This window comes from Sciurus vulgaris, assembly GCF_902686455.1.
Source record: "Sciurus vulgaris genome assembly, chromosome: 1".
Lineage (NCBI taxonomy): Eukaryota > Metazoa > Chordata > Mammalia > Rodentia > Sciuridae > Sciurus > Sciurus vulgaris.
The window spans coordinates 16,051,894-16,066,233 of NC_136461.1; the positions used below are offsets into that span (position 1 = coordinate 16,051,894).

The window sequence follows — 14,340 nt, forward strand, 5'->3', positions numbered from 1 at the left end:
CAAGGCCAAGGGGGGCCACAGGGCCACATCTGGTGATAGGCTTCTTGCTGAGTTCTGAGGTTGTGTAGGTCATCACATACAAGAGAAAGGGAGTGTCAGTGTTGTCTGTGTCTCTGCTAGACTCCTTATGATGCCACCGGGAATTAACATGGCACTTCCCCCTGATGACTTTCTCCAATCCTAAACACCTCTAAAAGGCCCCACCTCTAAACATCTCTAAACACTGTAATGGGTTTAAGGTTCTACTCCCTTATTATCTCAGTGGGATTTAAATGCCAGCATGAGTTTTGAGGGGACAAACCATATTCAAAACCTAGCAGGTATTTTTCTTCTGTTAATGAGAGGTAAATCGCCAAGTGATCTTCCTGAAGGAATATATCAGTATGTACAAGCAAAATTTAAATTATACAAATATTTTTACCTAGTGTATCTTTTTTCTAATTCTAGGAAATTATCTGAAACAAAACAAAGAAAAAAACAGAGGAGTGGGCAATATTGTGTTTGGGGTGGATTTTGTTTTTGTTTTTGGTACTGGGAATTGAACCCAAGGGCACTTAAATTATAAGCTAAGTCCCTAGTCCTTTTTTTCCCTTTTTTTTTTTTTTTTTTTTTTTTTTTTTTTTTAATATTTTTCAGTTGTAGAAGAGCACAATACATCATTTAATTTTTGTGTGGTACTGCCTCACGTTTGAGGCAAGTGCTCTACCACTGAGCCACAACCCCTATCCCCTCAGACCTTTTTATTTATTTATTTATTTATTTATTTTAGTTGTCAATGAACCTTTATTTTATTTATTTATATGTCATGCTTAGAATCAAACACAGTGCCTGAAACATTGCTAGGCAATCACTCTACTACTGAGCTGTAACCCCAACCCCTTTAACTTAAATTTGAGACAGGCTCTCACTAAGTTACTGAGGCTTGAACTTGTGATCCTCCTGTCTCAGCTTCCCAAATCACTGGAATTACAGGCATGCACCACCGCACCTGACTGGAGCATTTTTAATAAGGCATTTTATTTTTTTAATTTTTTTTTTGTTTTTGATAGACCTTTATTTTATTCATTTATTTATATGTGGTGCTGAGGATCGAACCTAGTGCCTCACGCATGCTAGGCAAGTGCTCTACCACTGAGCCACAATCCCAGCCCCCAATATGGTATTATTTTAATGGCAGAAAATTAGAAACCAGAGATTAGAAGAATAAATTATTATTCAGTGTGCTGGACTCGGTGGTGCATGCCTATAATCCCACCTACTTGGAAAGCTGAGGCAGGAGGATCACAAGTTTGAGTTAGCCTGGGGCAACTTAGCAAGACCCTGTCTCAAAATAAAAAATAAAATGATGGGAATGTAGCTCAGTGATAGAGCACACTTGGGTTCAATCCCTAGGACCATGCCAAAAAATCCCAATAATAATAAATTAAATAAATACACAGATAGATAGATATATATAGATATACATATATATATAAATTCTCACCATATATGTATATATGTACACACACACACAGTAAGAATTATATAGCCACTAAAAATTATGTTGCTCTGTAGTAACATAAAATGTCTATGATAATATTGCTAGGTTAAAAAAGATCACAAAACAATATATTATCCTTTTGTGTGTGGGAGATAATTTTATGTACCTAAAATCTAGAAGGTTGGAATAATGGATAATTTTTTGCTTATTTTACATATTTTTAATGTCTGACCATTTTTTGGAAGATGAAATTTACATACTATAAATTTTGAGCATTTTTGAGTAAGAGTATTTTCAACTTTGAGGTTTTCCCTCTCTTCTCATAGGTAAGCTGAATTTAATTGTTTGAGTTTTTTCTAGGAGGGAATCCCATGGCTGTGGTCAGCAAACAAGTAAACATGGAACTGGCCAAGATCAAGCAAAAATGCCCACTTTATGAAGCCAATGGACAAGCTGTAAGTTGAGGACATACAGAACCTTTGAAATTTCTTTGATTTGGTTGAAAACATTTGGGGGATGTGTGAACGTGCATACAAACATTGTAAACTGAGAAATGATAGGGTGTTTTTGGTTGTTTTTTTTTTTTTTTCTTTTTTACCTCTGAGCTCTATAGGAAGGGATTATTGTATATGTGCAAATTGACATGTCTGTTTAGACATTTATCTTTACAAATTGAATGAAGGCTAGCTAGCTGGTTAACCTTTTTTATTTGACTGTGTCCACTTACTACAAAAGACCTGTGGAATTGAAATCTGATTCTTCATTACTTTGTATTGTGCCTTCATTGTGTGCTTTGGCTTCGTGTGCTCTTTATGACTTCGATTTTGTGTTTATAGGCTCAAGCTTTTGATGGGCTAATAGCCAAATGGTGGTACTTACTCAAATATTTCAAGTTTTGTTGAGTAGAGGCATAGGAGCTTCCTATTTTTAATATGACAGTAGCATGGAAGTGGTAATTGGTTGGGGGAATGAGAATGAGCAGTTGGACTACTACAAGGTAGGCTTTAGACATCCTGAGGCAGTTCTGAATTTTGGGGGGGTGAGTAAAATTCCAAAAGTTTACATTAACAGAAGTGTTACCAACTTCCCTGTCAAGGTGAGAGTCCATACTTGTGGGGTATAAACACCCTTTTCCTCAGTGCTGGAGATCAAACTCAGTCGCATTCATGCTAGGCAAGCACTGTGCTACTGAGCTATACCCCCAGTGGTATAAGCACATTATTGTCTCTATATTCTGAGCAAGGGAAGATTTACAGTGTGTATCTTGGCTTCCCTGTTGTTACTAAAACTGGGATGATTCTAACTCTTGAATTTTGTGTGTTGGGTGACAAGGGACATCCTCACTTACTCCTATCCACATTTAGGCTTTATGGTTCATATAAGAAAAGGACAGATTTTCAAGGAATGCGTTGGTTCCTATCTGCACCATCCTGGTCCAGATTTCGTCCCAGGGCTTAAGCATCTGGCAGAATAAACAGTAGAGAGAGAATGTAAGGATGAATTAGAGGTTAATTAAAAGTTGCAATAAATTTTTGTTATTCTACAGAGATTTGAAAAGGGCCTACAGATGAATAAGTTCCCTGCCATATATAGTGGTACCTGTACACAAATAACACAGATAAGTCTTTTTTTACCAAGTTTTTCTTATGGCAAGTTTTAAACATGCACAAAAGTAGAAGGAATGCATAATGAACCCCGTTTTTCCAGTCTTGTTTTATATATCCTCTTCCTGCTGTGTGTGTCGTGTGTGTTGTTTAATGTTTTGGAAGCAAATCACAAACATATCACCATAAATTTGTCAATAGCATAGAGTCAAGGCAGATTTGCCTAGGGTTCTACAGAACAAATTGCTGCAGAAGAGCCAATGAAGCAAGGGGGAGTGTGGAGGTGTGGGTGGGGTGGGGAGAGAGATTTGGAGGGAAGGGGGATCGTGACTGGAGAAGGCTCCAGGCTGTTTTTATGGAAGGAAAATGCACCAAAGCAGAGAAATAAGTCTCTAGAGGAGGGTGAGGAGAGGGCAGGAGAGAGACGCCTACAGTTTGAGTGTGGAAGAAGGTGCTTGTAAGGCCAATCTGTAGGTGGGAACATCGGAGGTTTGTGAGCAGGGGCAGAAGCATTTATTCTGAGGTAGGTAGCCAGGAATGTGCAGATCTGAGATGAGGGAGGGAGGCTCTGAAGTACCATCTACATCCTCCAGAAGTGAGAAGCCACAGGGAAGACTGTCACTGATCATTGAGAACACCCTCTCTTTCGACATCCCTGAATGTAGACCAGTTCATTTAATCTAACAGTAAAGGAATTTTTCTAGTAGAGATGTTTAAAGAAGTGATTTCTTGGTATTAGATGAGTTTCACACCCCCCTTTTTTTTTGTTGCTGGGGATTGAATCCAGGGCCGTGTGCTTGCTAGGCAAGCACTCTACCACTGCACTATAGGTCCCAGCCCTTTCAGATTTTTTTGTTTTTCGTAACACATTTTTCAGACATTTGTTTCCAATTAGTACACTGGTATATCCTCCCCTTGAGTGTGACCTGCACTGACTGCCAGTTTGAACTTTTGGTTACCAGTGTAGGATGAGATAAATAGCTTGTGTCATAATGTAAATAAATTGTGTCATTAACTACACTCTTACTCAGATGATGACTTTTCTTTTTGATAGCAAGACTTTCTTGATGAAGAAAAGTGGTGCATTGACTTGTGTTCTGACTCCAGCTCTGGATCTCACCAGAACCAGCCCTTGGAGTAGCACTTGAGTAAATAGTTGTTAACCTTGGTGCAGTTTTTCAGTTTTTATGCAGAGATATTTTCCAGGTGAAATTGGTATTTGTCATCTCTGATGACAAATCTGATCTGTATAGGAATTTTCTAAATTGGCATGTTTGTGTTTGATGCAATAGCCAAATGGTAAGGAAGATTCCTGAAGTATTCTCAAATTTTGGAAAGAATTCTTTGCAGCTTTGAGTTTCTTTTGCCTTTGGTTAACCAAACCTAAGAATGCATGTTACTATGTCTCTATTTTTCTGTCTCGCTGTTTTTCTGTCTTCAGTAGTCTAACTCAGTAATAATGGACAGCTGTTGACTGGTCAACTAGTTTTTGGCTTACAGGACGAGTAGAGAACTATATTTCATGACTTTAGATATCTAAAGCAGTAAGAAGGTGTCATTGTCCTTTTCTGCAGGAGGAAAAAAAAGGAAAGCTTCCCACTGTTTGCTTAAGGTCACTGTAGTGAATATGTGGAAGTCCAGACCCACACCTGGTGTTTGACTTACATTCCCATAGTTGTTCTGCTACACCTGCATGGTCTTTCAGAAAGATGGTGCAGAATGAGTGTGTACCACTCTAACTGCCTGTGTGGTAGCGTGTGCTAAGTCTCCTTCTCAGAGAACTTTCGATAGGAGACAACAAGGCCCACCTAGAATAGGAATTTACTCAGCAATTGAATTTTCTTTAGTAAACTGTTAGATAAAATGGGTTTGTGTTTCTTCATTCTTAGTGTGCAGCTAGTCAAATAGAATTTAACAGTTCTATTGTTAGTACGTATAAAATAATTCTGCCCCCCTGTACAAGGCCAGCAATTACTAGGATATAAATATCACTTGTAATATTGTCTTATAGACATTTTCATACCCAGCCATTTGATGGCATAGGTCATGTTGTTACTGTTCTTAATCACAGTCACAAGACCCTGGAGTTTACCTCCCTGTGCTCTCTGGTCCTGCAAAGGCACGTACCATGCTGTTGAGCTTCCATGTTTGTTTTTGACAAGGGACGTTTATTTTGTGGCTCTAGATGACTAGAATGGGATGTTATGTGAAGGGACATAATGTAGGGTGTAAAACACTGTAGGGATAGTAAGGCTACCCTATAAATAGAAGCGTCTCCCAAACCTTAAGCCTTAAAAAAAAAAAAAAAAAAAAAAAAAAAAAAAAAAGCCAACATAGCAGCTGCCCATAGATTGTTGGGTGATGGTTACTGGCTCACCTGTGCTGTAATCAACTTTAATTCGTCAAGGAGAAGGTTAGGAAGTGGGTAATTTGTATCAGGAACATCTTGGACCTCACCAGTAAGGCAACTGAATGTATAGATTGGTGGAGGAGATGATAGGGCCCTGAGTGTTTTCTGCATCTCCTGTGTACCAGCGAGGGGGTACTGGGAAGGGAATCTCGAACTCCTGTAGTGCTGTAGCATTCTGCATTGTGAGGTTGCCTTTGGAGTGTTTGTTGTTTCCCAGGGAGATCCAAAGAGAACTGAGAAACAGATCTTGAGTTTCTTCTTGGGACTGGGACTGGCTCACTCTCGTGACAGGTGGTGGTCTGCCTGGCACCTTTCATCACAGCAAGATTTCATTTGTATTCAGAGTCATGTTTAGAGGTGTTTTTTTTTTTGGACACAGGCCTATTAGCCTTTTTTTTTTTTTTTTTTTTTTTTTTTTGGTTTTCATCTTTCTTTGAAGAAACATTTTTAGTATTTCAGTAGCAGTATTTCTCTCCTGAACCCTTTAAAATCATGACTACCAATCCCTGCTTTCTATAATATAAATCTCATGTCTTCCTTTAATGGTCCCAAAGTTCCCAGATAGTTCCCCCCTACCTCTGTCAAATATAGCTAAAATCCTGGCTTTGCTTTTCCAACTGTATTTATTTATTCATTTAAGAAGAACTTACTGAGTGCCTCTACTATGTGCGAAAAACTGCTAGAATGAACTACCTAGACATTCATGTGCCTCTCCACATGGCAATCCCTGCTTTAAATAAGTCAGTTATTTATATCCCTTTTAAAATTTCCTATGAGTTAAAAGAGGCCTAGGTGGAGTGTAACAGTCTCCACTTACAGAATCACATTGAATTTTATTGGATTAAAGATACCCCTGTTGTTCTTTTTTTCCCATTAAGGGAATAAGCTCTACCCATGGCTGTTTGGAATAATCTGAATTAGAAATGCTTCAGGTGTAAATTTCTTCTATGTCTTACCACAGGAACTAATCTTAATCTTATGTCTCACCATAATTCTAGAAGTGCTAAATGGTATGAGGGTGGGGGAGGTGGCCAAAAGTGTGATTTTTTTTTTTTTTTTTTTTTTACCTTCCCCCCTCTCCCCCCCGCCCGAAGTGTAATTCTTCCTGAAGATTCCTCTGGCTAAATCACAGAACTTTCTGTTACTGGACCATTGCTGCACTTTAACTCCATTGTGTTCCACTGCTAGAAGGCTTATGAAAACTGGAAGCAAGATAGATGTGAATGTTTTAGAAGAATTAACAATCTTGTGTTGATGGAGTATAACCAGAGATAGAAGTAAGGAGAGCTGCCCTTCCTTTGAACTGCTTTCTGCAGGGTGAGGGGTGTTGTTCAGAAAGTTGTTTGGTTTTCCCTAAGTGTCTTCTATGTGTGCTGGGCACTCAGGCTGCCCTCCCCTGACCATGTTCAGGGATGCTTCATAGAATCTTTAGGACAAAACCAAAAGTGAACCCATTTAGAACAAATGATACTCATCAAATTCTTTTAAAATTTGAAAGGTACTATTTTACCTGGATTTTTTTTTTTTTTTTTTTTTTTTTTTTTTTTTTTGCGGTACCAGGGATCGAACTCAGGGCCTTGTGCTTGTGAGGCAAGCACTCTACCAGCTGAGCTCTCTCTCCCCAGCCCTTACCTGGAATTTTTATAGAGAAATAAATGTTTTTGAAACCTAATGAAAATGTTTAAAGTAATAATAACCCTTGTTCCTTCTTTGATGGAAGGCTTTGTTATTGATCCTTTCCCCCAAAATGCTTCTTAGTTTGCTATGGAAAGTTCTTACTATGTCGTAATGTAGAAATCCACCTGCCTTCTAACTTGGTGGTTAACCCTTCCTAATCATGTGTTGAATTCCTTTCTCAGAAGGGATACAATTTAAGGACCCAGAATTAAAATGGTCAGGTAAAATTAAAATTACTGTGACTTTTATTTAAAGATTGGCAATATTTCATCTCCTTTATGTTATCCTTTTTCCATAATTATTGGCAGAACTAATAGAATCTCAGGGTTTTTTACCAAGGGGGAAAAATGACCTGAAGATAGTTTGGGGGTGCTTAGGTAGTTGTTTGCTGACATTTCTTTTTGTTGTCTGGATATGTAAAAGGGAACATTTCTAACTAGCTTATTGTTTAGAAACGGATTTGAGATATAAATGTATTTTAAAAACACATTTTGGGCTTCTCCTGGTCAGTATTGTTTTCCCAGAGTTCAGCATTTTATTTTCTATTTTCCAAATATTTCTTGAATTTCAAATTGAAATGTTAAAGTTAACGGAAGAGCAGCCCGGTTTCAGCATGTGCAGCATTCCAGCAGTTGCTCAATGAGGCCGTGGGGCCTGGTTGCTGACTATTTCACCAATCTGTGAAGCTCACCTTGGGTTTGAGTGGTGTCCCAGAGACGCAGTCCTGTCATCTGGTGTCAGTCAAATGTGGCAGTAATTTTTTGATTTGATTTTCGTTTGATTTTTGTTGTTACTGTTCTATGTTTTTTTCTTTATTTTATTAAGTTTTGCTTTGTTCCTCATTGCTTTCTGACACCTCTCCCCCACTCCCTGCCTTTTTAAAATTGCTGTTCTTTTGGCCATTTCTATGCCTGGACTCCCATTTTGGTCTTTGTATAGTCTGTTCCTTATTTCTCTGGTGGTTGCAGCTTCTGAGCTAACAGAATGCTTCTGTCATGCTATGTGTTTAAAGCCTTGATTTTACTGCTGTCATACAAAACTAAACTTGACGTGGCTGTTGGGCTGTTATTTACAGTTTATTTCTCTCTCTGCTGCACTGGTTAAAAGGACACTGTCAAGGTATTTTTTCATAATTTTTCAAATCATTTTCCTCACCGTTTACAATAACCCATTAAAAGCTTGACACTTAAATCTTTTCCTTTCGAAGATCCTCTCCATCACACATTCACACTGGTTTGTTGTTGTAGAGTTGCGCCTATATGTTGGGCTGGTGCCATTTGAGTTTTTGTCATTGAAAGCGCATGTAAAACGTCAGTTTTTATTGTGGGGAGTGTGGGTGGACTAAAGGGGAAAGTGTAATGAATCAAGCAAGCTGCTCAGAAAACAGAGGGAAGAAACAAAAGGTCAATTTGGTCCCTCTAACCTTGACAGTGTCCCTTTAAATATGTCTCTACCACACATCCTGGACCCCAGTTACTGAGCCTGAGTGCTGCCTACTTTCTCAGTATGAACCCCACCCCCCACGTGACTCTCACCCTAGCTGCAAAGATTAAAGCTTGTCTGAAACAAGCCATCCATTTGGCACTGGAAGAGCTTTAATCTGTCTCATTTGCATCCTGTGTATTGGCACATTCTGCCCTCTAGTAGCGGCATATGTGATCTAGCCCGTTCCTGCTGCAGCATCCTCTTGTTAGGCATTTTAGAAGCTACATATGGAACTGCCATCTTTTTGTGCTTCAGAAAAACCAGTCTTTGCACAGTGTAACTGTGATCAACTAAGATCACATATAACTGTAGATTTCATGTTAAAATACAGTCGTTTCATTTTTGAAAGAACTAAAAGGCTTATAAGACTATCGTTGGTAGTATCATTGTAGGAGTTGCATTAGAAATAGCAAATTTCTGAGCAGAATTTCATTGAGTTGCTCTTTATGTGACCCCATGTCAATGATGAAAAGTAACTGATGAGAAAGTGGAGAAATTCCTAACAAGAAGGTCTCTTTTGCCAAGAGCCCTCTTTTTGGCCATGGGGCTGAGTGGATAGGTTGGATGTTTTTAAATCTACCAGCTCCTGGGACTGCCCTAGTTGTATAAATGGTACCAAGTGTCCAGGGCCTGATTCTCTGCCTCATTTCTCAGTACAAACCAGAAGATTCTTAGGAATTTAGATTTTCTTTAGGCTAAGGGTAATTCTTTAATTCATTAAGATCCCCTGGTCTCTCCCATGTGTGGTCTTACAGAACTGGAAGCTTTGAGTATGACTCTGATTAAGTCAATTGTGTCCGTCATCTTTACAGAACCAAAGGAGAGCTGTAGTCCTCTTTCCTTTATGTTTTAGTGCAGATTGCATTAAACACGAGATTCTTTTTGCCACACGATGGCTCATCTCAGAGTTAGTAAAGGGGCAGAGATTAGTGCTTCACACGCTTCTGTTTGGTTGCAAGGAGTTTTGGTGAAAACAAGGAGATTCAAACAAGGTAGACTCTCACTGGGATGATCCTGCAGCAGTTAGTTACCTCTGATTATAAAAGATCACTCCTTCTTAGTCGTAGTGTTTACTAGAACATGCTTTGGTAGCTTCTTGTTACTGATTTTTAAGTAGACTGTAAAGTGAAAGTCCTGTTTTGAATTCCATTTTCCAGCCAGTGCCCAGCTTATGGCAAGAGATGCTTTTCTTAGACATGCTTTTTCCTTCTCTTGCTGCCATGAATTCAAAAGCAGGATGCAGAGTGTTTACTTTGGGCTAGAATTAAGCAGTAGCAGAGGGATGCATGTCAACTTACTGATGACATCAGTAGTCAAGGGCACAGCCTGGCCTTTGACATGGTCTTGCAGCTTGATGACCTGCTTTGTGATTTGTTTCTTTCCACTACAACAGCGAGAGACCAAACCTGGTATCTTAGTCACTCATAGTCTCTCTAGGAACTTTGGGCATTTAGCTCTGAAATTATTGGTACCATAAAACATTATTACTCTGCAAAAGTTGATAGTGTATTCTTATTAGCAGCCATAAATTTCACTTTTTTCTTCCCTACTCCCACCTGAAATTCCATCATCTTTGAGGGGAAGCAGATAACATGGGTTTCTTATTTTTCCATCCTGCCCTTATTCTGGAAGGCCCTCAGGTGTGTGAACATAGTTTTGTTCTCTGGGACTTACCTGGTGTGTTGTTTGCATGTCAGCCCAGCTCAGCTCAGTGCATGTCAGCCCAGCGCACCTTGTGCTCCATGACGTTTCAGTTAGTACCCGGGTAGGTCTCATGGCTGTTGATAGAGATGGATTCCCAGATCCAAGGGCAGAGTGAGAAAAGAGGGAAATAATCAGGGCCAAAACATTTCACATCTCATTTAAATGGACTTAACCACTTCATAGAAAAGAAAATTCAAATCATTGTCCTCAAAGGTTTCCCCTTTGAGATACATATTTTGACCTTTTTAAACCTCAGAGCATTTGTGTCTTTGTGGGTGGTGTTAGTCTAAATAAGGACCAACTCTGCTATACTTCGGATTTTCAGGTTCCTAAGGAGAAAGATGAAATGGTAGAGCAAGAATTTAACCGGTTGCTAGAAGCTACATCTTACCTTAGTCATCAACTAGACTTCAATGTTCTCAATAATAAGCCTGTGTCTCTTGGCCAGGCATTGGAAGTTGTCATTCAGTAAGTACTTCAATACAGCTTATTGTATAGTGAATTCCATTTACAGTTTTGTTATTTATGTTTTAAGTTTTCAGTAAGTCTAATTTCAGCTAGTTTCCATGTGAAATTGTTAAATCCCAAAAGAAAAAGTATTTAAAATAATTACATGATCCTTAAAGCCCCTTGCAGTTGTAAAATTTACAGCTTTTATGACATTATTACTGTATTTTAACATAACCTAGATAATATTTTGCCACTGGCCAACTTTCTTCTTCCTAAGTGTTAGTTCCAGTGGGCTCTGATGCCCCTCAGTGTCTGAGATGGGTGCCAGTCTTGTGCTGCAGAGCTGGCTATGTGACCGGGGCATACACGTTCTCTCTCCTAGGTTACAAGAAAAGCATGTCAAAGATGAGCAGATTGAACACTGGAAGAAGATAGTGAAAACTCAGGAAGAACTGAAAGAACTTCTTAATAAGGTGGAAGTCTACATTTATTTTCATTGTAGATAAGCTTTAATAGGGGAAAAGCCTTTCATTTAGAAACTTTAAAGGCATTTCTTGGTTTTTGTTTCCATGAAGAGAAGGTCTGCAAAGCTGGAACTCGGTATTATTAACAAAATAATGACTAGTGGCATACACAGTTGTGCCTGTCAGTCTTTCAGTATGACACCATTGTGAAGTCACTGCTAGGAGAACTAGGTCCTTCCTCTATGTCTGGTTCCCTTTTGCTCCTCCGGAGCTGGCTCAGTGCTCTTGCTGAGTTCTAAGATCAGAGAGAGGTCAGCTGTACTGGGGCTGCAGTGCTCACCATGAAGACCAGCAGCACATCAGCAGCCAGTTCATCACCAGGATTACTCTCTGAGGAGCACCCCCCACCCCAGTTTCTCCAGCCCAGGTCTCCTCTGTACCACCACCACCTCAGCTCTTTGTTTCTCCTCTTCTCACCACCTGCAAACTTAATACCAACTTAGGGCGAAAAGCCCCTATGGTAAGGGTTGGGGACTTTACAGTGCAAACTCCAGGTGTGCCTTGTGACTGGAGTCTCCTTGCTCTCTCTCTCTCTCTGTCTCATTTCTTCATTCCTGTCGAAGAAGTCTCCAGCTCATCTTTGTGGGTTGTGGGAAGGATGAAATGAGGAGGACTGGAGAATGCCACAGCTGCAGGACATCTGCGGGGCCCAGGCTTAGGTTCTGTCACTCTGTCCTTAGCATTCTGTCGGAATGATTTAACCTTTTACAACCATGACAGTTGGCTTCCCCAAATAAGTGTAAGATAAACTGGTGACAGAGTGTTTTTCTAGGAAGTTAGGTTTATTTGAGTACATTTTGCTCATCTGTGTACTCCTTCCCTCTGTTTTTGGAGATCCAGTTGTAGCTATCTGGCAGTGTTACGCCTCTGTGCCACAGCGTCGGCTATTTTGCCTTTTTCCCAGATGGGGTGATGTGGAACAGGTAGTGGAGAATTCTGAGGACCTTAGCAAAAGCTTAGGAGAGGAACCAAAGAGGGGTACCTGTAATTAGAGGTGAATTATATTTCTGTCTGGAGTGGTAACTTTGTACTTTTCCCCTTAGATGGTAAATTTGAAAGAGAAAATTAAAGAACTCCATCAGCAATACAAAGAAGCATCCGAAGTGAAGCCACCCAGAGACATTACTGCTGAATTCTTGGTGAAGAGCAAGCACAGAGATCTGACTGCCCTGTGCAAGGTGCAGTATTGAGCATGCTTAAGTGGTTTCTCTTGGAATTCTAAGAAATAGCATAGATCTGAGAACTCTGAAAAAGAGTCACTAGCCAATCACAGGTGCCTGTAGTACCAAGAAGAGGGTTTGGCACACAACCAACCATGGGGACTGAGGGGTTAGTTTAGTTTAGGATCTGCTTTTTCTGAGGATTCTTACTCTCACAGTTTAGAATAATAGCAATGATAACGAACATGAAATAGTCACTTGGAGTCACACTGTCTGGTAAAATCCTTAATGTGGTATCTCCCAGTCTTGTGACCTTACACTCCTTAATCACCTCACCATACATGGTGTTCCATAATAGCTTGTATGTGGGGTATGCAAGAATCAAATTATGTATCCACAGATTTCTTCCCTTTTTTTTTTTTCCCTCCCATTTTCTCCTTCTGCATATTCTCCCTCCTCCTTATTTTATCCTAGGCTCAGTTTCTAAAAGATCAGAAATCCCTGAGCTCTGACCCCAGTCTCATACTGAGCCATACTCTCTACACATGATCTAACAGAATCTGTGGTCCAGACCATACATACCCACTTGTGGGAAAAATTAATTAGGTAGATACTGACCTTTCAGGATAAATCTCATTCACTTAATTTTAAAAATTTTATCAGGAATATGATGAATTAGCTGAAACACAAGGAAAGCTGGAAGAAAAACTTCAAGAATTGGAAGCCAATCCCCCAAGGTAAGGAAACTAATAAACTCAGACATTCGGAGGGATAGGTTCCACTATTCATTAAATGTCAGATTTAGAAGGAAACTTAGCACAGTGAGCTTTTATATTCAGTAAGAGTATTTTAAGTTGTTGAATGAATGAAAAATATCTGTGAACAAATTTCAGGTTTCTGAATCCCCTACTTTTATTTTTTAATGTGTAATGATCCTAACTATCTAAACAGATTGTGAGAAGATAGCCCTTGCTCCATAAAATCCAGTGTTTGGATGAAGCTGTAGTAGATGGAAGTTATCTTCCTTGAGTGTGGTAGAAAGTGCCATTGCTTTAAATTCCCATAATTCTGAGGACTAGGAAGGTGTTATACTTTATTTCCATTAGAGTGTGGACGGTAACTGCATGCAGATAAGATACTCCATATGCAAATGTCCTCCATTCTTTAGTCAGGGATGCTTCTCATCCTTGGCAGTAAAGTCTTAAGAATTGTTAACAGCAAACTTCCATAATGCAAGAAGACTTAGTGTGAAGTCTTTTTTCCAAATAAATGAGGCCCCACTGACTGTGTTTTCTAAGAACTTGGCACTCATCTTGGCACCAGGAGTAAAGCAGTTAATGAAGACACATAAGATTCTACTTTTTGACTGTAATTTCATCACATAAGTCACAATCCCTATCCCTAGCTTGGGTTCCAACACATTTACTGAGATTCCATCATCTGCTCGTTGAGGACCACAGCGATGTCTCTGTTAACACTTGTTCCCTCGTCCTTACTTTCCAGTGATGTGTACCTCTCCTCAAGAGACAGACAGATACTTGATTGGCATTTTGCGAATCTTGAATTTGCTAATGCCACACCTCTCTCTACCCTCTCCCTTAAACATTGGGATCAGGTAAAAACTCTGTTATCATTTATTTTATCAAGCACATATCTGTTCATTTATCGATCAATCCATATGCCAGGTTCACAAAATCTTAATTATTATTGCTTTAAAACAAGTCTTAAAATCAAGTATGTTTTGCAACTTTGTTCCCTTTTGAAATTGTTTTGGCTATATATTAGGTCTTCTGTGTTTCCATAATGATTTTAGAATCAGCTTGTCGATTTCTATAAAAAAATACTT

The 14,340-nt window shown here is 39.3% G+C and overlaps 1 protein-coding gene across 2 annotated transcripts in view; it reads left to right on the forward strand.

The window, feature by feature from the left end:
* Positions 1-14,340, forward strand: part of KDM1A (lysine demethylase 1A) — a 65,190-nt gene that overhangs the window by 40,986 nt on the left and 9,864 nt on the right. For both annotated transcript variants that reach the window (XM_079102742.1, XM_079102743.1), the window contains 6 exons: positions 1,841-1,935; positions 10,686-10,828; positions 11,193-11,283; positions 12,378-12,512; positions 13,158-13,231; positions 13,998-14,109. In XM_079102742.1, the coding sequence (XP_078958868.1) occupies positions 1,841-1,935; positions 10,686-10,828; positions 11,193-11,283; positions 12,378-12,512; positions 13,158-13,231; positions 13,998-14,109 (650 nt within the window). The remainder of the gene's footprint in view (positions 1-1,840; positions 1,936-10,685; positions 10,829-11,192; positions 11,284-12,377; positions 12,513-13,157; positions 13,232-13,997; positions 14,110-14,340) is intronic.